The 21,518-nt window shown below is 44.7% G+C and overlaps 3 protein-coding genes across 5 annotated transcripts in view; 2 read left to right on the forward strand and 1 right to left on the reverse strand.

The window, feature by feature from the left end:
* Nucleotides 1-5,355, forward strand: part of KIAA0232 (KIAA0232 ortholog) — a 78,832-nt gene extending 73,477 nt beyond the window's left edge. For 2 of the 3 annotated variants that reach the window (XM_054984641.1, XM_054984642.1), the window contains exons 7-9: nt 867-975; nt 2,149-2,246; nt 2,828-5,355. In XM_054984641.1, the coding sequence (XP_054840616.1) occupies nt 867-975; nt 2,149-2,246; nt 2,828-3,007 (387 nt within the window). In that variant the 3' untranslated portion in view covers nt 3,008-5,355. The remainder of the gene's footprint in view (nt 1-866; nt 976-2,148; nt 2,247-2,827) is intronic. The other variant, XM_054984643.1, reaches the window with a different exon arrangement.
* Nucleotides 5,356-9,944: 4,589 nt separating this feature from the next.
* On the reverse strand, nt 9,945-13,328 carry CCDC96 (coiled-coil domain containing 96). Its single transcript, XM_054984861.1, has 2 exons — nt 12,309-13,328; nt 9,945-11,545 (listed from the first exon to the last, which is right to left on the reverse strand). The coding sequence occupies exons 1-2, from the start codon at nt 13,326-13,328 to the stop codon at nt 11,000-11,002; spliced, it is 1,566 nt and encodes a 521-aa protein (XP_054840836.1). The 3' UTR covers nt 9,945-10,999.
* Nucleotides 13,329-13,575: 247 nt separating this feature from the next.
* Nucleotides 13,576-17,758, forward strand: TADA2B (transcriptional adaptor 2B). Its single transcript, XM_054985396.1, has 2 exons — nt 13,576-13,860; nt 16,221-17,758. Exons 1-2 carry the CDS (start codon nt 13,591-13,593, stop codon nt 17,211-17,213), a joined length of 1,263 nt encoding a protein of 420 aa, XP_054841371.1. The 5' UTR covers nt 13,576-13,590; the 3' UTR covers nt 17,214-17,758.
* The last annotated feature ends 3,760 nt before the right edge of the window (nt 17,759-21,518 follow it).

Genomic DNA, 21,518 nt, shown 5'->3' on the forward strand with positions numbered 1-21,518 from the left:
GGTCTTGAGTTCCACCACCTCTTTTCCCAGGAAAAAAGCCCTGCCTGGGCCTATACTTTAAGTGGGATGTCATATAGCTTGTTTGGAAATTTCTACCCCTTCAGCACATTTCTCTGACTCTGATGTCATGTTTCTCTTAGGTACGTGTCTATCAGAGACCTCCTCTTACCCCATTTTTGCCAGTTTAAACAAATGCAGTTTAGCCAGTTCGCTCTCAAGCAGCTGTCTTGTGATTCATCGGAAGATACATAATGTATTAAAAGGGCAAAAGTTGGGCATCTGCCCAGTGTTATGCCTCTAAATCCTCAACTCCTGGGAGGTTATACATACAGTTTTGTTTAAAATGTTTAACGTGAACTTGCAAGGGAAAAGAAACAAATCTCATAAATGACTGTGGGCTGGAAAAGCATAGGGACTTTCTCAGGAGGGTAGGGCTTCTGTCTGCTAGGACATGATTGCGTGTAGAATCTCTACTTCTCCTTTTTGAGAGATTGAATGCTGTCCATGGCCTTGTAGTGCAGTTAACATGGACTTTAACTTTTAGCTTGAAAAAAGAAGAAAGAGAAACAGATGCAACAGGAAACTACTAAACCCTATACAAGACAGAAGTACACGCAGAAGAAAAATTATAACTAGGAGCATGTTTGCAGACTGAACTTTTCAGTAACATTTGCTCAGTTTTATTAGCATGATCAGTACATAGAAACATTCAAGGATAAGCTTGAACTGTTTTAATATAGTAAATGCAAATGCCAGCATGGCTTATTTTAACTTACAGATGAATCTTAAACCAGAACTGTGTTGTGTTGCATTGTGGTGTGGTGGGCCGTTTGTTTTAAACTGAACCATAGTTATTCTCCAAACAGTTTCCTGGATTGAATAACGATCTTCAGAAAATAAGCTACAATCAAGCAAAGCAGTGCTGGTGGGAGAAAGCTCTCTATACCCCACTCTTCCCTTCACCACAGTATGAAGGTAGCAGCATCTTTTAAAGCTGAAATGTAGAATAAATGGTGACCATGAATTAGATGGAAATCATTTAGGAAGGCAATCCTCTTACCAAGTGGTGAAGAGAAATTTGCCGCCTTCTGCTTTCCCTGACTTCCATTCTGGTGGCAGCAGTGTGGTAAAATTCATGCCCTTGCCAGAATGTTTGTTCAGGTCGTGACAGCTGCCACACAGAAGGCAGTAGATGCCTTTCATGCCTGAGTAATGCGGGGACAAGGACAGGGAGCGTGGTCACAGGGTTGTCACAGACCCTGGGAGAGGCTGCTGGCGTAGCGATACAGACTTTTTGTTTCTACTGGCAATCTTGTTCTTTCTGTTTTGATACTGGAAAGAACAAAGGACCATGACTATATTAATGAACTAATATGCATTTATCAACATATAAATACCTTTCCTCTTGGCTGAGGCTCAGCTGATTATGCTGGCGTTGCAGCTACTGGCTTAGCAGGGCTGTTGGACTGGCCTGTCTGACTCATCCTGTATATAAAACCAAGGAGAAGTGAAAATAAAGAATGTGGCAAAGTGAGAAGCAGCTGTACTTTTAATCCGTTTATTTAACTATTTTTGGCAAGCAGAGTTTGCCACAGAGGCCTCTTTCCTCTACTAGCTTGTGTTACAGTTCTCTGTGCCTTTTAACGATTTAATCAGGGCTTTTTTTCAGATGGAACGTGGTGGAACGGAGTTCCGGAACCTCTTGAAAATGGTCACATGGCTGGTGGCCCCGCCCCCTGATCTCCAGACAGAGGGGAGTTGAGATTGCCCTCGGCGCGGAGGGCAATCTCAACTCCCCTCTGTCTGGAGATCAGGGGGCGGGGCCACCAGCCATGTGACCATTTTCTCCGAGGGCCAAGCGGTGCGGAGGGCAATCTCAACTCCCCTCTGTCTGGAGATCAGGGGGCGGGGCCACCAGCCATGTGATCATTTTCTCCGAGGGCAACCACCTCTTCTACCCGGAAAAGAGGTTCTACCACCTCTTTTCCTGGAAAAAAAGCCCTGGGTTTAATTATTCTAATCACAAATCTTTATTTATCACCTAATAAAGAATTTTGTTACTACCTTTAATTAAAAGAAGCTGTTTGTAATAAAATTCCATTTTCTCTCCCCCACTCCCAATTATCCTCTAAAATAAAACTTTTAAAGAATGCTGTACAAGTGTCAGGAAGGAGAATGGCATTGGAGAATGTACAGATATAAAAGAAATGCCGCCCAGCGAAGAACATCTTTTAGATATTAATATGGTAAGCTTTTTTTTAAATTGCCATGGCATCTATTTCGACAGTCATGTGACTAGATATAAAACAATCTGGATTATGCACATTTCTCCTCATGGTTGTAAAACCATTTCATTCATAGAGGATAGTAGCTAGAATGGGATGCATCCACCTGAAACAAATGTGATTTTTGCAAAGTAAAACCATGCCATGTAACAATTTCTTGAAAAGTTCTTTGAGGGGTCGAAGATGTCAGGGGAAAGCTTTTACAAAAGTATACAAAAGTACGTTAAAGGCCAGGATCCAAAGAAACACTTGAGTGACTGGGAAGTGCTTTCTGTCTCTAGGGTGGGAAGTTGTTGATTTTCCTTCCCAAACGTAAGGCCGTTGCTCTGGATCCTTTTTTGGATTTGGAACGCCCTGCGGGGGGCTGCAGTAGGAAAAGTCCTACTCAGGTGTTCCTTTGGTTCCAGACCAAGATGTGAATATTAAAATATATTCACGTAGTGGGGTTCCTTTGCCTGGGAAATGTTCTTTTAACCTTCCCCCTCTTTTTGTAACTCCGTAACATTCTGCATTTAATAACTTTTTCAAATGTAAATCTGTAGGTTTCTTCTGTTCATGAAGCAAGATGCGCAAATCCTAGAAGCTGCGAAACAAAATCAAATGGCTTTAGGAAGAAACTCTACTCTAGTGACAGCTCCAGCTCAGAAGGCACAGCGTCAGAAGGGGGAAATGGATGGGCAGATCCTTGTGAAGAGGAACTTTTCTCTCGAACTCACCTGTAAAACTGCAGAGTTAAAGCTGGTGGTTGAGATTAGCCTGAGATGAAAAACTCTCTTCCTGAGAACCTGTAACTTGAAAACCAATTGAGTTTCCCCTTCAGTTAATGGATTCAGAAGTGTATTTATCTTTCTCTTCTTGGTATTTTTATTTTCAGTAGCTGGGATCGCTGTCCCATTGAAAGGCATTTCTTTTCTTCCTCCAAACTTAGCTTCTTGGCTATTTGGACCTAGAGTAGATTGTGTTGTCCAATCAAGAATGGATGTGCATGTGATTTGTCTTGGTAGTATCACTGCTCTTTTGCATTCTAGCTGCAGTTACTTTTATTTTTAACTGTAGCCCTATCAGTATTACTATCTTACTAGCATTGCAGTGTCTACAACTATTCAGAGATTTTAATCTTTTAGCATATTAGGCTTTGTTCTTTAAGATTTGGGAGATAAATACTTAACACTGTAATCTATCAGTGCCTTTCTGAATGTGGGAAGAAAGCGTGTGTGGTGTGTCCAGTTGTTAAGATCTCATAACTTTGGAGTAGGAATACTAGGGCTGTGCTTTAGAGACTTTCAGAAACTGTGTTTTCTATTCTATGATCTCTCTTCTTGACTCAGACAAACACAGTTGAAACTATTGTTTGTTCCCTTCTTGCCAACTGAGGAAGTCAAGGATTTTTGTAGGCAAGGGGAGAAAACACAATTTTCCTCCCTTCCCACCCCACTTCCCCTCGTTTGTCTTTATCTTTCAGGGCTCTGTGTTGTAAAGTAAATAATTAAAAGCAAGTGACACTTCATTGACAGATCCCTGACACACTTACTTTAGAGGATGCCCTGTTGATTCAGTGGGCTTTACTTGTAGCCAAGTGTGCCTCGGATTGTGTCTTTAAACTCCCTAGGGAAATGAATGGGCTGTGGATCTTGTCACAAGCTACAGAGATTTGGTCTGAATGAAGCCATCTCAAAGTCTCCCTGTTCAACCTTTTATATGCAGAGAGTCCTTCAAAATAAATCTGGTGGATCTCCTGCAGTCAGCTACTTGTGTGGCTCTGATTTAGCAAAACTGGTAGCTACTTTTGTCTCCTGAGAGAATGTTAGGAGTAAGTTGTGAGTTGTGGGTGGGAGTGGGGAACATGATGACTTACACGTGTGATTGCAGTAGTGATTGTTGCTTTATGTGACCTGCTCTTAACAGTTTATTTTAACATAGTCGGTGCATCTGTCAAGTTGTAACTGTGCAAGACTATCAACTCCCTGTGCTACTAACGTATTATGCAAATCATATGAGCCAGGAGGAGCAATATTGGTTTTTACCATTTCATAGTTTTAAAAAATTGATCTATACAATAGTAGCATGTTTAAGACATCAGAAAGTGCAGAAAGTTTACTGTTGACTTGAAAATGCTAAGCCATTAATTTTGAGAGGCAAGAAACTCCTAACAATTATATAGTTATTTGAAATGGTGAGCTAAACTGGCTTTGAAATTATATTCTGTGCTAGTGAGCTAAACTGAATTTGAGTTTTGTTGCCTTTTCTTAATTGATAGTACGTGATTAAGATCTCGGGTATCAACCCCTTTGTAAGGTTGCATGTATCCTTTCTGTTAAAATTCGACTCCATTGGCCTGGTTTGTACTTTACAGGGAAATGTTATTAATAGCTGCTTTTAAGCTACGTTATTTTAGCATTCATTCAATGAATCTTTACAGTGTTTTTTTTTCTTATTTGAGATTCTGGATAAGTTTTTATATATTTACTTCTTCTGGAGCTTCCTTAAAAAATGTTGTATAGCACATGCACTGAGAATATTGTCTGTTGACATGAAAGCAAAAAGAACGAAACCAGTAAAATTCTAATGATTAACTTGAGTGTCATTATTAGAATAAGGAATGACCAAATGGGAATATTGAGGGGGAGGGGGAACCACACCTTTTTAACTCAGCTTATTTAGGATAGAGATCTCAGTGAAAGGGTGATTGTTGATGTTGGTTACCTTATGATTTAATATTTTAACACCTTCGAAAATTTACATGTTACGTGTGGGCAATAACAAATAATATTTATTTGTTTTCATAATTGAATGGGGAAAAATTCTGAAGCTTTCCAGTGAGAAGGTTGGTGTGTGAGTTTGTGTTTTTTTTTTTTTGCAAGGATAATTTAAAAGTGGAGATGCTGAAATGCACTGTGGTATGAAGCGCATATCCATAGCACTGAAGTATCAGTTTTTCATTCCTGGGCTGAATTTGTTTCTACTTTTTTGCTTCAAGTGCTTGTATTGTTCTGATTTCACATACACAAGAGTAACTGAATTTGTTTTTTGTGGAGTTACTTAACACCAAATAAAAGATAAAAGGACAGTTGCATTGTTTTGTTTTGTCTGTGTTCTTAGCAATCAATATACAGAATTCCCATTTAAGATGATAACATTGCTAGCATAGGGTGGATTATCCAAAGACCTCCTCCCCATCCCCTTTATTGTTGAACTCCTCATGGCAATACTGGCCCCGTGCCTTTTGAAGTTGCAGTTGCCTAAAAGACTTCTGTTCCTGTACTTCCATCTTAGGAAACCTGGATCTGTCAAGTCTCTTGCCGCTGTTTTTGGAGCCTCTTAAATCAGATGTGCTGTTTAAGCCCTGAGGTGCAAAGCTTCAGTCATACTTTTTCCCCGGCTTAAGAGGACAGCATTGCTGTGGCCCTGCCCTGGATAGCCCAGGCTAGCCCAGTCTTGTTAGATCTTGGAAACTAAGCAGGGTCAGCCCTGATTAGTACTTGGATGGGAGATCACCAGGCAATGGCAAACGACCTCTGAGTGTCTGTTGCCTTGAAAACCCTATGAGGTTGCCGTAACTTGATGTAAAAAAAAAATCACTCTCGCAGAAACACTTTTAAAAAACTATTTTAACTCATGAGAACTCAGTGTTTTTCTTAAACCCATTATCTGTCAAACCTGCCCCCTTCTTCTCTGCATCTCATAGGATGCCCTTCCCCTGCTTCTCTCTGTACCATCAGGGCCTCTGACTACCTCTCACTGTTAATGCTCTGCCCAGGGCTTTTTTTCTGGGGAAAGAGGTGGTGGAACTCAGTGGGTTGCCCTTGGAGAAACTGGTCACATGGCTGGTGGCCCCGCCCCCTGATCTCCAGACAGAGGGGGGTTGAGATTGCCCTCCGTGCGTGGAGGGCAATCTCAACTCCCCTCTGTCTGGAGATCAGGGGGCGGGGCCACCGGCCATGTGACCATTTTCAAGAGGTGCCGGAACTCTGTTCCCCCACCTTCCCGCTGAAAAAAAGCCCTGGCTCTGCCAGAGGTCTTTGACAACAGCTCACAAGGACATCTATTCTACCAGCAACACTTATGCAGCTAGACTAGTTGTAACAGCCTGGGATTACTGACCCTAACTTCAGCACTGGCTTTTGAATCTAGGAGAGGAGAAGCAATGAAGATGCAATGGTGCAAGCATTCTTTGCTTGATGTTCATGCAACCGAATGGGGAATGGCCTGCAATTGGCCCACTTTTTATGATGTATCAGTAGCAGCAGAACGTTTAAAACTCTGTTGGCCTCTGTGGTGACTAATTACTGCATTCATTTATTTAGACAATACACTGCTTTTTAGGGACCTGCTTGAGATGGCTCAGTAAGTAAAAACAAATACAATACAATTTAAAAACCCCATAATACTCTCAACATTATAGCAAAGCCATAAAAACAACACTTAGCAAACTAAAATGATATCCATAAGATGATCCTCTGACTAGAAGAGAACCATAAAGACTGTTTATAGGTAAAGAGAAATGTGTTGACCTGGCATCTATGGGACATCAAAGAAGGCACCATGTAAGCTTTAGGAGCAAAGTGCCACCACAGACAAAGTCCTGCACCTGGCCACTTCCTGCTTCACCGCGGCAGGTCAGGGCACAGAGAACACTGGCTTTTTGTATGGGAGGCTCTCAACATGGGCTGGAAAGTATGGGAGGATGCAGCCCTCCATATCTCCAAACTTGCAAGCCATTTAGGGTCAAGATTCTTCTCTGTGCCTACTGTTACATCCTCTGTCCGTGGCTGTGCTCACTTCAACAGGGAGCAGAATCCTTTCCACCAATTTTCTCTTCTCCCACTTGCTGGCTGTGGCAGTGCTCAGTCTAGCCCTGGCTTCACTTCCTCCTCAGTGTGAGCTGGGAGAATTTCCTGAAGGCAGACTTTCTTATCAGAAAGCCATTCCTTTAGACTTAGCCTGGGCTCATGAAGTTGCTCTCGAGGTGATTCGATAGTTTGAAAAGCCATTTGCCTGCTGCTGCCTGTCAGGTATCCACAGGACGGCTGAAGCAGTTTTCTCATGAAGGAAAAACTGCTGCTAAGAGTGCCCTTGGACCTCCACCATGGCTTTCCTCCTTGACAGTTTCAAAGAATGCAGGCACATGCCTGCTTTTCAGGGGGGAACAATGCAGACAGGTACGGAGCGGCACAAGGCTTAGCTGGATACGCAAGGCCTTGGGCCTTAAACTTTTTGTGAAGGTTTTAAAAGCTATGCTGTGTATAGCAAAGGAAGGCTATGCCCACCACAGGAGCGCCTCACTTATTCTTTATCTCTGTGACATGTGATTTCTGAGTGCAGGATAATTCCTGGTGGTGAACTTGCGCGTGTTCTGCTTCCATCCATTAGCAACACACATGCACTCATGAAGACGTGAAGGTTGTGCATACATGCTGTCACATGCATACATGCCTTATGTATATGCACCATGTATTAAAAATGCACTGGGTGCTCTCTGGCTCATTTAAAGGGCAGCATTACATGAGTAGAGACTTCTAGCTGGGGGAGGGGGCAGAATACGCACTCAGCAGTGGAAGACCACCACCCCACACTAGATGGCACAGTGCGAGCAGAAGCAAGGGCTTTAGGATCTGAGCTAAAGAGGGGAAGACTGGCAGTTACCCCAAATCAAGCAGAGCCAATAATGATTGCCTTGGGGGCACTGAATGTATTAGGCCAGTCCAATTACCCATAAATAAATGCTTGGAGGAGCACGTGGATGATAGGCCACAGATGGGTGATAAGTAGAGCTGCCTTTGAGGGTGGTTTGGAAAGTACCAGTGGGGCCATGAGACTGTTACCAGGGATCAGTTACCCACACACCATTTTTCAGATAATTAATTGCCTGCCAATTTAAAGCATCAGTTATTACTTTCGGGAAGGAACAGACTCAGAAGCCCTTCCTGGTCCTTTGAGTTGGGCCATCTGGGGAGGTCAAAAAACCCCACAGCCGTCCCAAGCCTACACTGGTGATGTTACCCCTTCCCCTTGCTCCCAGGTGTGCCAAAGACATACTTGATAACTCCCACTGCCACGACACAGCTGAGCAGCAGCTCCTGCTACACAGAGGCCATCATTAGCAGAGCCACTTTCTCCCACAGGAAGCAGCATTCCTTCTTCTGTGAGACACCCCTGGGCATCTTGCATCTGGAATGGCTGGTTCCGCTGCAGAAGAAAAAGCCTGTGGCGTGTGGAGCAGACCCACAGGATGAACGGACCAGGTTCAGAAACGGAGATTTTTAAACAAGCGGCATACAAGGGATGCGCTGAGCGGCTGGTTTCTGCTCAGGGTGCCTGTTCCCAGAATGCTGCCCACTTTCCCCAAATGGTTTTTCCTTAGACTGACCAAGAAATAGAGTCAGGAGTTTGTGGCTGGGAACAAGAAGCAGGTTTCACCCTCGTCCTATTGTCCTGAATGTTCCCAAGGCCTCCACTTGCTCTCAGGGTGAACAGCTGCCATTCATTCCTAGGAGGAACAGTAAAGAGCTGTCCTTGGCAATTATGCTGTGTTGGAACAAAGCCTACCCATCCCCTTTGACACACCCACACCATCAGGGACATGAGGATGGGTTCCAGCAGTTGCTAATTCTGTAGCTGATGGCTAGGCCCAGGCTGGCCTTGATGTGGAGTCCATTGTGAAAGGGAAGTAGTGGCAGCGCTGAATGGGGCAGTACGGGGGTGGAGGCAGATGGCCATAATTCAGACCTGAGCACGGTCTTCATGCCCTGGGACGGCAACAGCATGAGGAGGAGCTAAATACATATACTACCCCCCAAGCCAGAAGCTGCATTCAGGCTAGAGGGGACCAGAGCCTGGAAGCACTGCCCCCCCCTCACAATTTTCAAAGGAGGTGGGATAGACACTTGTTACTCCACAGCAAGACCAACCTGGGCCTGGCCATCAGCTACAGAATTAGTAACTGCTGGGAGTTTGTACCCACCCCTTACTGCCTACTCCGTATATTCAGTTGTTTCAGTTATATTTCAGTGAGCTTTGATGTGAGTTGTTGGTAGGAAAAACATTGATAGCTTATATGTCTGCTATAGCAAATGAGAGCATAACATGTATTTGTTTATAAGATTTCTGTTATCTTCCAAATAGCCCAATGTAACCCATGTTAACTTTTTTTTTTGTTGCACATTGTAGAGTTCTAACCATATTGTCATAGAAACTTTGGCCATCAGTTCCAAAGTGGAGAAGCCCTTCTTTGATCCTTTTTGCCAGGCTGAGTTGTGTGTCTACTCAAAAGTCAACCCTAATAGTTAAAGATTTCCCCATGCTAGAATTTTCTTGACAATATGCTTGATAAAGCTTGCTTTTATATTGATAGCTACTGTGATGAACTTTCTGTTCTCATCTGATCTATTGCATATATATGTTTCTCTCCAATATACCTCATTGCCTGATTTACAGTACTAGTGGGAAAGCTGGAATGGGGGCGGGGTTACTTAGAGGGAATGTTAAATTAAAACATTTATACTTTAAGCTTTCAGTCTGAGAGGCTCAAAAAAGACAGCTTCCAAATAATTAAAAATAATATAATTTTTAAAATCTCAAACAAACTCAGATTGAGCAACCAACAAACTACAACAATCAGAAAGAAAATCTTAAACGCTGTTTACATTTGTTGGGTTTTACTATTGTTTTAAATTGTCAACCATCTCTTTCAGAGAGATGCAAAACATGAAAGACAAACTAAAGTTGGTGAAGGATTTAGAAGATCTATGAGAGCTAGCATGGCGTACTGGTTAGAGTGTTGGACTAGGATCTGGGAGAACCAGGTACAAATCCCCACTTTGCTATGGAACCTTGCTGGATGAACTTGTGCCAGTCACACAGATTCAGGCTAATCTACCCCACAGGGTTGTTGTGAGAATAAAATAGAGGTAAAGAGAATTATGTAAGCCACCTTGGGTACCCACTGCGGAGAATGTTGGGGTATAAACTAATAAATGTATACCCTCCAGTGCTTCAACTAATTACATAAAAAGGAGGTGGAACACTTAATATAACCGATTAAAATTATGTATACAGTTGAGAATCAACTCATTACCAGTTTCAGAGTTCCTTTCACAGAGTCCCCATTAAAAGGAATGAAACTAAGGACTTTAAGGACTTGGCTAGCAAATTGGCTTTTAAGCCATTTTCATGGAAAGTTGCAGTCAGTTGGCTAAAATGCTCTGGTTTTAAGGCAAAGCTATTTCTAGGCAGCACCATACAAGTCTAAAAACAAACAAGTTACGAGCAATTTAATGCTCTGTAATCACAGAGGCAAAATGAAGACAGCTAAGGCTTACTTACAACTAAGGCCACCTATCAAAGGGCTGCTTAGTCCCCCGCCTCCATCCCTGTAAGAATGCCGGCAGAAAAGATCAACTGGCATTCTCCCGAACTGAACGTAAATGTCTGTTAATAATTCAGCTCTGTGTTCTGACCTTGTCATACCAATTTCCTTGTGTTGTATTTTCCTTCCACTATTCTGACTTTGTCAGTCTTGTCTTTAAAAAGTGCGCAAGTTCGAGGACAGGGCCTGTGTTGTCTTTTCACATATGTGCCTGCCACCAGCACTGGATCTTGAATGTCTGATATGAACCACCAGGGAAAACAATGTTTCTCAGAACAACAAAATAAAAATGCATTTAATATCCTTTCCTCACATAAAAACTTAATTTTGACATTGAACTGAAAATTGTTCAGAGTGGTAGAAAAGATTTTATTCCTCTGATTTTCTTCTTGACACCGTTACAAGTAAGGGTGAGTCCGGCATGCTGACGTTTCAGTGCCTCCAGCCTCTGCTTCAGTACCTCTGCAACATTCACCTTCTCCTCAAAATCCCTCAACAATAACGTGTCTCCTAACAAGCCACATTTCTGGTGAAGCTTTTCGTTGTCGATTCGCAACCTATCTCGAGCCTGTTTTATCCTTGTTAGGACCTCCCTCTTTTGGGCCAAGAGAGCCTCCACTGCCAACAGCTGAGCCTTTTGGCCTTGGTTCTCAGCTTCCACAAACTGCAGTTTCTCCTTTACTTGAGTCAGGATTTGCACTGTGTTGGTGATCTTTCTCCGGAGCTTCTGAAGCTCCTCGTTGCGTTCTTCGATCTTCTCATTGTAGGTCTGGTTCTCTATCTTCAGCTGCTCAAAATCTATTAAATGCAGACCCTCTGCCAACTGCTCTTGGGCTTTTAAGCTTGCTTCGAGTTTTAGGATCCTGTGTTTCAACTTGATATTTTCCAGACGAACCTAGAACAAGAAACCCTAAGGTGAATTACACTAGCAAATCATTTGTACGTTCATTTCACACAAGTAAAACGGTGAGGCCAGAGAAGAGGCAACAGTTAGGCATGGTGATGATATCTATGAGCATGCTGTGGAACCTGCTCTTTCCTCATGCAAACAGTCAAGAGGCCACATTTTGGCCTAGCTGAAGAAAGGAACGACTCAAGAATATGGCCAAAAAATGAAAGGTGAAATCTGTTAACTTTATGATAATTCTGCCTACTTGGCAATTCATTATCATAGTGGCCTAAGTTTTAGGAGTAAAGCCAATTAAGGTTTCCAAGCAACCATTTCAGCCTGTCCTGTTATGCTGACGATTTTACAAGTTACACGCTTAATAAATTCAGAGTGGCTGCATTAGTCTTGGAACACTGAGCAAGTTTTTTTATTATAGTATACACTTTTCTGGATTGGAGCCCAGAAACATCAGATGGCATGGGTTCTAGTCTATCAAACCTTATACTGGAATAAAAATGTGGCAATCTAGTATACGGGAATCTGGGGAGCGTGGCAGCATATATGTGAGGGAATTGATTGCTACTCAACATTTGGGTATTGGCATTTGGAGAGTAAACGGTTGTTTTCATGCAGAAATAGGCACCCACAGAAGTAAACAGGCAAAGACTGAGAGAACAGTAAAGTAGCAACCTGAAGGTTTGGACAAATTAAGAAACGGAGAGGACATGTCCACTGAGCTTCAGGGTATTTTTACTGGCGTTCTTCTCACCTCCGTCATCTCCTTTTCTTTGCTCTCCTCTCTGGACTGGATCTGGTCCACCTTCTGGATGGCTGCCTGCCTGCCCCCCAGGCGCCGGCCCATGGTGTAGACAGCCACCTCCTTCTTGGTGGCCTGGTAGGCCTTCCACTGGCTGTTGACCACCGCCTGCTTCTCCTCGCAGGCCTGCTGGAGGGCCTCCATCTGCTGCTGGTACCAGGCCATCTCCTCCTGCTGCTGGTTGCGCAGCTCCTGCAGCATGGCCAGGTAGCGGTTGTAGCGCTGCTCCTTGTCCGAGATGTGCTGCTCCAGCTCCGGCCGGGCGCGCTCCTTGCCCTTGGCCTTGTTCAGCGCGTCGGCCAGCTTGCTCTGCAGCCGGGCGCTGTAGTGGCGGAGGCGGCCTCGCTCCAGCACCAGCTGCCGGTACTGCTCCACCAGCTCGGCGCGCTGCCGCTGCTCCTCGGCCCGGCGCGCCGCCGCGTCCTCCTCGCTCTCCTCCTCTTCCTCCTGCTCGTCCGGGCTGCTGCCGGGCTCCAGGCGCTCGGGGCTGCCCTGCCGCTCCAGCTCCCACAGGCTCAGGCTGATGCGGCGCGCCAGCTGCTCGCTCACCTGCAGCGGCGGCGGCTCCAAGGGCTCCCCCTCCTCGAAGGCCGCGCTGGTCGGCAGCGGCCCCGCCAAGAGCGACCCCATGGAGGGCGCCCCCTCCACGCTCCCCGCCTCGGAAGCGAAAGAGGCGGCCGCCACGCCGAGCGCCTCGGCCTCGGCCTCAGTCTCGGCCGGGCCCCCCTCCGGCTCGCCCTCCTCGATCTCCGCTTCGCCGGCAGCTCCCTCGGGCTCCTCCGCCAGGCCTTGGGCCGCTTCCTCGGTCATTCCCGCGGCCTCCTCTCCATTCCCCGCCGGCCCCTCCTCTGCCTCCTCCATGAGAGGAAGGGGCTCTTCGGGCGAGGCCTGTACGGAGGCCGCATCCCCGGGCTCCGGTGGAGCCGCCTCCTCGGGTTCCGCTGGCGCGGGCTCGGCCACCTCCGCCTCCATCACTAGCCCTTCTCCGTCCCCTCACGAACTCCGCGTCTGCCTGCATCCCGTTGCCATGGCAACAGCCCTCAGCCAACCCGGCCGCAAGAGGCGGCTCGACGGCTAGTTGGCGGTTGCCAGGGGAAACGGCGTCCCGGGACTCGCAGCTGATTGGCCCCCGCCAGGCTCGCCTCCAATGGACAGCAGGCTCTGCTCTCGTCGCGGCCGGAGACGTCACTCCCGCGCCGGCTCCGCTGAGTCGGAAGGGAGGGGGGAAGGCAAGATGGCGGAGCTGGGGAAAAAGTACTGCGTGTATTGCCTGGCCGAGGTGAGCTCGCTGCGCTTCCGCTGCACCGAGTGCGCCGACATCGAGCTCTGCCCGGAGTGCTTCTCAGCCGGCGCCGAGATCGGCCCGCACCGACGCTGGCACGGCTACCAGCTGGTGGACGGCGGGCGCTTCACGCTGTGGGGCGCCGAGGCCGAGGGCGGCTGGAGCAGCCGGGAGGAGCAGCTCTTGCTGGACGCCATCGAGCAGTTCGGCTTCGGCAACTGGGTGAGGACGGCGGGAGCAGAGGGGCGTGGCGCGGCGCCTGGTAAAGATGTGGAGGGGGCTTCGCCCTGCCCTGCACTGAGACGAAACACTGTCATCTCTGAGGCTTACTGGCCTGAGCTCAGCCTAGGGTTACCAGCCTCCAGGTAGTGGCTGGAGATCCCCCGGAATTACAACTGGTCTCCAGGCCACAGAGATCAGTTCCCCTGGAGAAAACGGCTACTTTGGGGGGGTGGACTGAATGGAATTATGCCATGCCACGGTCCTTTCCCTCCCCAAACTCCACTTTCTCCAGGTTTCACCCCCGAGATCTCCAGGAATTTCCCAACTTGAAGCTGGCAACCCTAGCTCAGCCCCTTATTTCGTGCTCTGGGAATTTCGGGGGGCAGAACCAAATTCAGAAGGAGGTGATACAGAGAAGCACATTCTGTAATTTATCGATGGAATTGCAAAGGCCCCAAATAGTTGAGCAGTGAAATGGATCTAGTATAGGAGACGACAATGTGCCAGCTGAGAAATCTGATGTTTGCCACGTATGTTCTTCTTATTACTCAAAGCTACGTTATAAAAATAATTCTGATTGACAAGTAGGCCCTGATATGAACCCAGGTTCCGATCTCCACTTGACAGTGGAGTTCATTGAGTCATCTGGACCTAGTAACACACTTTCAGCCTGATGTACGTTACAGTGAGATTGTTTCAGATAGGTAGTCATGTAGTAGAAGAGCAAGATTATGGTCCAGTAGCTCCTTAAAGACCAACAACATTTCCAGGGTATGAGTTTTCAAGAGTCAGAGCTCCAAATCTCATACCCTGGAAATCTAGTTGGTTTTTACAGTGTGATTGTTGGAGGAGTCAAAAGCAGGTTGACTCAGAAGCAGGTTCTATCTTATTCAATGGGGCTTACTTCCAGGGAAACATCCTTAGGATTGCACCCTGTGCATATAAACTGGAGCTGGGGGGATTATATACTTTACTCTCCTTGGAGCTAGAGTGGGGGAAATGTGTTAGATAGACAGGTAAAATGCAGTTTAAAAAGAAAGCTGGTGAGGTTAGGCAGTGATCTTTGCAAGGTCAAAAAGCCCTTCTATAATAAAGTATGTTTCTAGCTTGCTCACACAGAAAGGGTTTTTTTAGGGGTGGGGGTAAGCATGGCTGCTACAAAAGATAAAATAAGCATAGGTTGTCCCCATTAGAATGAATGTACAGGATCTTCGATCTTGTATAATTCACATTTTCTTTGTAGAGTTCATTTTGGTTTTGTAACAGATCGTAGTTTGTTGGAACCATAGATTGATTTGTTCTCTTCCACCCACATCATTGCTGGTATGGAAGGAAAAGAGCAAACTGTGGTTTGTCATTCAAACTGTGACTTCTTTCAGAACCTATTAATTTCTGAATCAGTGAGGGGAGAGCGAGTATTTGAGTCTGATGATCCCCACACTCATTTCTATAGCAACAAGCCCTGGATTTGTCATTGTGTGTAAATCATACTTGCAGTGGCCTCTACTGAACTTCTTTGGCACCAGCTCATCAGAATTTATGTACGTTAACAAGGTTTGAGGAATTTATTTTTGATTATTTTTAATGGAAAATATTATGGCTTTATTTCTTGCGTCTCTAGACATTATATTTTTTTAAAGTCAAAATAAGATTTTAACCCTTTTTAAGGTTAACTGGTTCTCTCCTGGGTAAATCCAAATTCCTACAGCACTGAAAATATTCTGAAAAGTGTTGTTTCATCAGCGAGATTCTAAGGGAACACTGGAGCCATTGAACTGATATGGACAGTCTTCTCTGAATTAAAAGCAAGTAATAAAATACTTCACCTCTTCAAAGTAACTCTGTAGATACTGTGTTTTGCTAGAGAGGTTCTGTTGTATGTGTGTACGTGACAAAATTCATGGGAAGAGCAATTGATAGAACTGTTATGTGAGCTGGACAGTAGTCAGCTTTATCTAGAAGTAAGAATAATGTGAAATACTGGGATGGATGCTAACCCTGTCCTATCACACTCCACTGAGCAAAGTTCAATTGTTAAAATACCTATACCCACTACTTCCCCTTTTGGCTCAGATTTGAAGCCTTCCTCTGGTCAAACAAGCCTTTCTCCCACTTAAGTGGCTCTTCTATTGGAGGAAGAGCTGGTTAAGTTGGGGTGGAGGATCCATAGGCTAGAGGAAGGTGACATGGAGGATGGTTAGATAACTTCCCTCCTGCTTTTGAATCTCACAAGGAATGTCACTATACATTTGTTTGTAAATATTCTGTTTGCACATATTTGTTTGTCAGTATTCAGTTGAATTGTAAAGTCTTCTGGAGGGTCTTCATATTTTTATTATGGACTTTTTGTTTTATTCCAGGAGGATATGGCTGCACATGTTGGAGCATCGCGGACTCCTCAGGAAGTAATGGAACACTACGTAAGCATGTACATCCATGGCAACCTTGGAAAAGCCTGCATCCCTGACATCATCCCAAACAGAGTGACTGACCACACTTGCCCAAGTGGTGGCCCCCTTTCTCCTAGCCTCACTATGCCTCTGCCTCCTCTAGACATATCAGTAGCTGAACAGCAGCAGCTGGGATATATGCCCCTTCGAGATGACTATGAGCTTGAGTATGACCAAGATGCTGAAACTCTAATCAGTGGTCTGTCAGTGAACTATGACGATGATGATGTGGAAATAGAATTAAAAAGAGCTCATGTGGACATGTATGTAAGGAAGCTAAAGGAGAGGCAGCGCAGAAAGAATATTGCTCGTGACTACAACCTGGTTCCTGCTTTCTTAGGGAAGGATAGAAAGGACAAAGAAAAACCTTCCAAACGCAAGATCACAAAGGAAGAGAAAGAGCTGAGGTTAAAACTGAGGTCTCTGTACCAGTTTATGTCTTGTAAAGAATTTGATGATTTCTTTGAAAATCTGCACAAGGAGAAGGTTCTTCGAACCAAGATTAGGGAACTACAACGGTATCGTCGGAATGGAATCACAAAAATGGAAGAGTCAGCAGAGTATGAAGCCGCTAGACACAAACGAGAGAAGAGGAAAGAGAACAAAAATATTACTACTGCTAAGAGAGGAAAGGAAGATGGTAAAGATGGAGAATTTGCTGCAATTGAAAATCTTCCTGGCTTTGAGCTGCTTTCTGACCGAGAAAAAGTACTTTGCAGCTCTATTAATCTGAGTCCAGCACGTTATGTGACAGTTAAAACAATTATAATTAAAGATCACCTACAAAAAAGACAAGGCATTCCATCAAAAAGCCGACTTCCTAGTTACTTGGATAAAGTACTAAAGAAAAGGATTTTGAATTTCTTAACAGAGAGCGGTTGGATATCCAGGGATGCTTCTTGAATCGCATCTGTATGCTTTGGCATATTATCAGTATGAACAAAAGGGCCCATAGCTGCCCAGAGTAATCTGTTACTATCTTCCCTTTTCTCAGTACCTAGGATTTCCCTTGTGCAAATTTGGTACCCTCAGTTTAAATGGATTCTTCTTCACTGTCAGATCATGCAAATGTTATATGGCCTCATTCCTAACTACCTGAAGCTGAGGGTTGCCTTAGAGCACCTGTGGTGAAAAAAGTGGCTCATCGTAGATCTGACTAGTATATTGAAGTGAGATGTGGAACCTTGATGCTGTTAACTGAGCAGCATCTCTGCATATGAGTTATTTGTAGGAGAGAAAAGACCCTGTTGTCTTGTATTATCATCACAGGGCTGGCCAACATTGCAAGCTTCTGCACTCTTTCATGGGAGCAAGGCCCACTGAATTCAGTGCAGCTTGCTGCCAAGTAAACCTTAATAGGGTCAGTCTGCATGGGTCTTTTTACTGAATCCTTTACATTGCAATTCAGAAGAAATTCGGATTTCTTGGTAAATATTCTTATTTGTGAATCTGTTTTTATTGTTCATTGTCAAAGCACATGTAATTCCTGCAATGGCCAGCAGTACAAAAACACACCAAGAGTACAGAAGGCGGCTGTCGGGTAGACAAAGAGTTGCTACTTCATTTGCTTGAGAGGAGGCAGTGCATTAGGATTGGTTTTTAGGGTTGACTGGCTCCACGAAGTGTTGGACCCAATCACCTTTGAACAGAATTCACAGGGGGCTCCAGTTCTTATTGTGGCCCCCTCCGCCTGTTGCTAAGCAACCCCTGAGGTGGGGAGAACCTTGCAGACACATTGGATGCAGCATGGATGGCTTGAGAAGGGAGAATCGGCAGAAATATCTCTCTCTCTCTCTCTCTCTCACACACACACACACACACACACGAACGAACGCTATTGTGGGAAAAGCTCACATAGGAGGGAGGGATGATTTGTCCTGTTTTTTCCCCTTCTTGCTTCATTCATCCATGGTGTTCTCAAGGATCAGCTTTTGAGCAGAGAATAGATATTGCGATGGGTTAACAGCAAAGAGGCTTCTGTGAACTTGTCAGTAGCTGACTGGATTCAGCGTAATGCACGTACTACAGGGTTGTACATCTTGCCTACCAGATAGTCTTGAGGCCAGCCAGATGTTTGATAGCCCTTTTAGTTCTTTAGCCTCAGGCAAGCAGCAAAAATTAAAAGCTTACCAAGCTCCTGCTGGGGCGTTTGCCAGCTTATAAATTGGGCACAATGCCTGCCTCACAATTGCTAGCAGCGAGCAGCTTCTTGCTTGGCACAGATTAAAAGCCCCCCCCACACACACACACCTGTTGGCCTGGAGGGAACTATGTCAAATTCACTCACTTATTGGTTGCCTTCTGTTACTGACTTGATCACTGTGGTCGCAATCCAGAGATTTTGATTCCATCTGTTTAATAGGGTTCTCCTTCCTAAGAGAAGCCCTTCCAGATTGCTTTTAAAACTTGGGAGGAGATTCCCAGAGCAGTCTTGCGATGTGTCATTGCAAGAGTTGAAAGCATCTCCGCCTCATGCACGTCCCGTGTGCCTCAAGGGATTCTCTAAATTGTGCTGCTACTGCCAGGGGGTAAAGAGATGCGTCTGTTCTGCTCCCCTGGAGTTTGTGAGCTTTGCTGTCTGTTACTGAGCTTGTCATCTGAAAATAAACAGCCTGCCTGGGCCTTGAAAAACAAAAGCCTCCAGGTAGCGCTTGTGCTGCATACATGTGTTTGCTGAAGTCCTGTGGATTTCAGTGTGACTCTGTTCCTAGTAAATGCATTTAGGATTATAGCTGAAATAGTCCGGCTTCCTCAAAACTTAATAAAATTCAGAACAGGATCTACACATGGTATAGAATGAAAATGTATACCAAGTTGATAGAACACTGGGTCCTGCATCTTAAAACTACAGGGTGGAGGCTTGCACATTTTAATGCTTCTCCATCTATAAACTCACCCCCAGTATAGTAAAGTAACTCATCAGAGAAGGAAGTTTAATGCGTGCTCGTTTACTATGTGAGGGTTTTATAGGAGGGAGCATTCCAAAACACAACACCTAGACTTTACTCGGTTTATTTCTTCTACAGAGTGTAGATCCAGCATCTACTTGCCACTGATTGGATGTAATGTAGTTAAATACAACTGAGCAACACAGCTCCTTAATTCCAACTCTTGTACAGCTTTGTATAGCAGCGGCTAAACAATTTTGGCCTTCTCTCCAGCACTTACCTGATCCAGCGATAGCCCAAAGGCCACCAACTCTTAAGAAAAATATTCCTTTTCCCTCCGTGTGTGTACTGCTCTCTATAGGCAAGAACTGTTACATACACTTTGTAAACTAGAGTTTGGACAGCAGCTGTGGGCTCTGGTTGATGTATCAGACAGCTGTAGAGTTCGGCCCCAATACACTTAATACAACTAAAGAATTAATCACACTTTAGATGTAGTTTTCAGTGGAATTTGGAACACAGCCAGCTTTCTGTTGAATGGAGCGATTAATGTATCTTGTCCTTCCTAGCACTTTTATGCAGGTTAAGAGACAGTTCCTCTTAAGTTCATAGACTTTGTTACATGAATGCCATTATGTGCCTGCCTTATTTATAGAGCCAGAACTGGGTGTGGTGTATATGCTATCACCATGATTATACTGGCATCACTTCAGTTGCATCATATACATGCATCTCACGGATAAAGAATCACACATAGGCATGACTGACGGGCTAGCCTTTTTTTGCCCGAGAAAAGCAATGTTGGTGCTAAAGATAATGTCAATAATCTGAAGTACTTTTCAATGTACCAGGGCTCTGGAAAGACCTATGTAAACATTTTCAGATGAAAACAGACATTTCTGCAAAGCTTAACGAAGAGTGAATAAATCTTTTCAGCTAATGTTTCTCTGAAGTTGTTATAGAAGTAAAATAATTTGCCACTGTAAACCTTCTCTCTGGCCTACAATGAATAATCGGGCTAACAAAAAATGAGATTGGTAGGATACTGCTGTGCAGAGCATACAAATTATTTCCTAGCCTGCAAATGCTAATGTGTGCCTAAGCAACACTGAAAGTGCATAATTATTTTTGTCTTCTAGATGCATAGTAAAACTAGCCAAAAGCTGTCAGGCTCGTCTTCACTCTCCATTGGTTTGAAATATTAAAAAGACAGAACACTGCTCAAGCGTAGTTGTGCACAACTACTGTCATCTGAGGTGTGGCCCTACATGGACACTGCCATTTGCACCAGGACAATCTTTAGTTTATTTAATAAGATTTCTGTGCTTCCTTTCCACTCCAATAGGGAGTCACCAAGGCAGCGAACACCAAAGGGCTCATCAGTTTGCACAAAATGGCAAGCTGTTTATACACAGATTCCTTAGTGAGGAAAAAGGCTTCTCTAAATCAGTGCAAAGGACATCCTTGAGAACAAGTAAAATGTTTTACATGCCAGGGATCAGTAACAGTTTTTGGCAGAAAAAACCCAAATTTTGAATGTGAGGCCCATCAGAATGAAGCATTAGTCTCTACAGAAGATATACTTTGAAACATTTCTGCACCAAAAATGAGTAGCGGTTTTTATTTCTGTTTCAAATAAGGAACAGAAGGGAAAACGTGGCCACACAATTCTCTTTGGCCAAGCCTCAAACGTAGTTACGGCTAAGAGCAGGCATTTCCATTCTGTCCTCTTCAGTTATCAGGGCTTGGCCTCTACCTGGAAATAGTTTCAAGACAACTAAGGCAGCTTAATCGCTATCTGCACATTCACGTCCATGGCCGGAGAGCCCACATTCCAAATTAGAAACTTCTTGTAGCAAATGCACAAGACACCTGCTGAATGTCTACACTAGACTCTTTGGGTTTCAGCTCTTGGGCGAGGTGCAGCAAAGCAAGCATGCGCAAGCAGGACAGTTTCTGCTTGCCTGAATAATCTGCTCATTTATGGGTCTGCTAGCTCCCTTCCTTGGCTCAGTCATGTAGGCCACTGCCTAGGAATATTTGTACTTTTAAGCCTGCTTCAAAATATCACCAGCATCTCTTTCCTGCTTCTGACCACGTGGCCTTCGTTTCACTGGACTACGTCTCCCACTATCATTATGCTTCTCTTTTGTCCCAGTACACCTCAATGCTTCTCTGAGGGCCAAATCAGAGAGTAAGTACCTCATTACTAAGGTACTTTCTGATCTGGGCCTTAAAGGCCATGGAAATCACAGATGGGGAAAGCTCAAGTAGCAGACAGACAAAGATGCTCACCAAACTGTTGTCTGGTATTTATCAT

This window comes from Eublepharis macularius, chromosome 7 (genome assembly GCF_028583425.1).
Source record: "Eublepharis macularius isolate TG4126 chromosome 7, MPM_Emac_v1.0, whole genome shotgun sequence".
Taxonomy (NCBI): domain Eukaryota; kingdom Metazoa; phylum Chordata; class Lepidosauria; order Squamata; family Eublepharidae; genus Eublepharis; species Eublepharis macularius.

Excerpts from the sequence above, each read along its gene's own strand:
- TADA2B (XM_054985396.1), top strand. The coding sequence starts at position 13,591 with ATGGCGGAGCTGGGGAAAAAGTACTGCGTGTATTGCCTGGCCGAGGTG. Across the intron at positions 13,861-16,220 it reads AGTTCGGCTTCGGCAACTGG|GAGGATATGGCTGCACATGT; the intron begins GTGAGGACGGCG and ends GTTTTATTCCAG.
- CCDC96 (XM_054984861.1), bottom strand. The coding sequence starts at position 13,328 with ATGGAGGCGGAGGTGGCCGAGCCCGCGCCAGCGGAACCCGAGGAGGCG. Across the intron at positions 11,546-12,308 it reads AAGAAAAGGAGATGACGGAG|GTTCGTCTGGAAAATATCAA; the intron begins GTGAGAAGAACG and ends TTCTTGTTCTAG.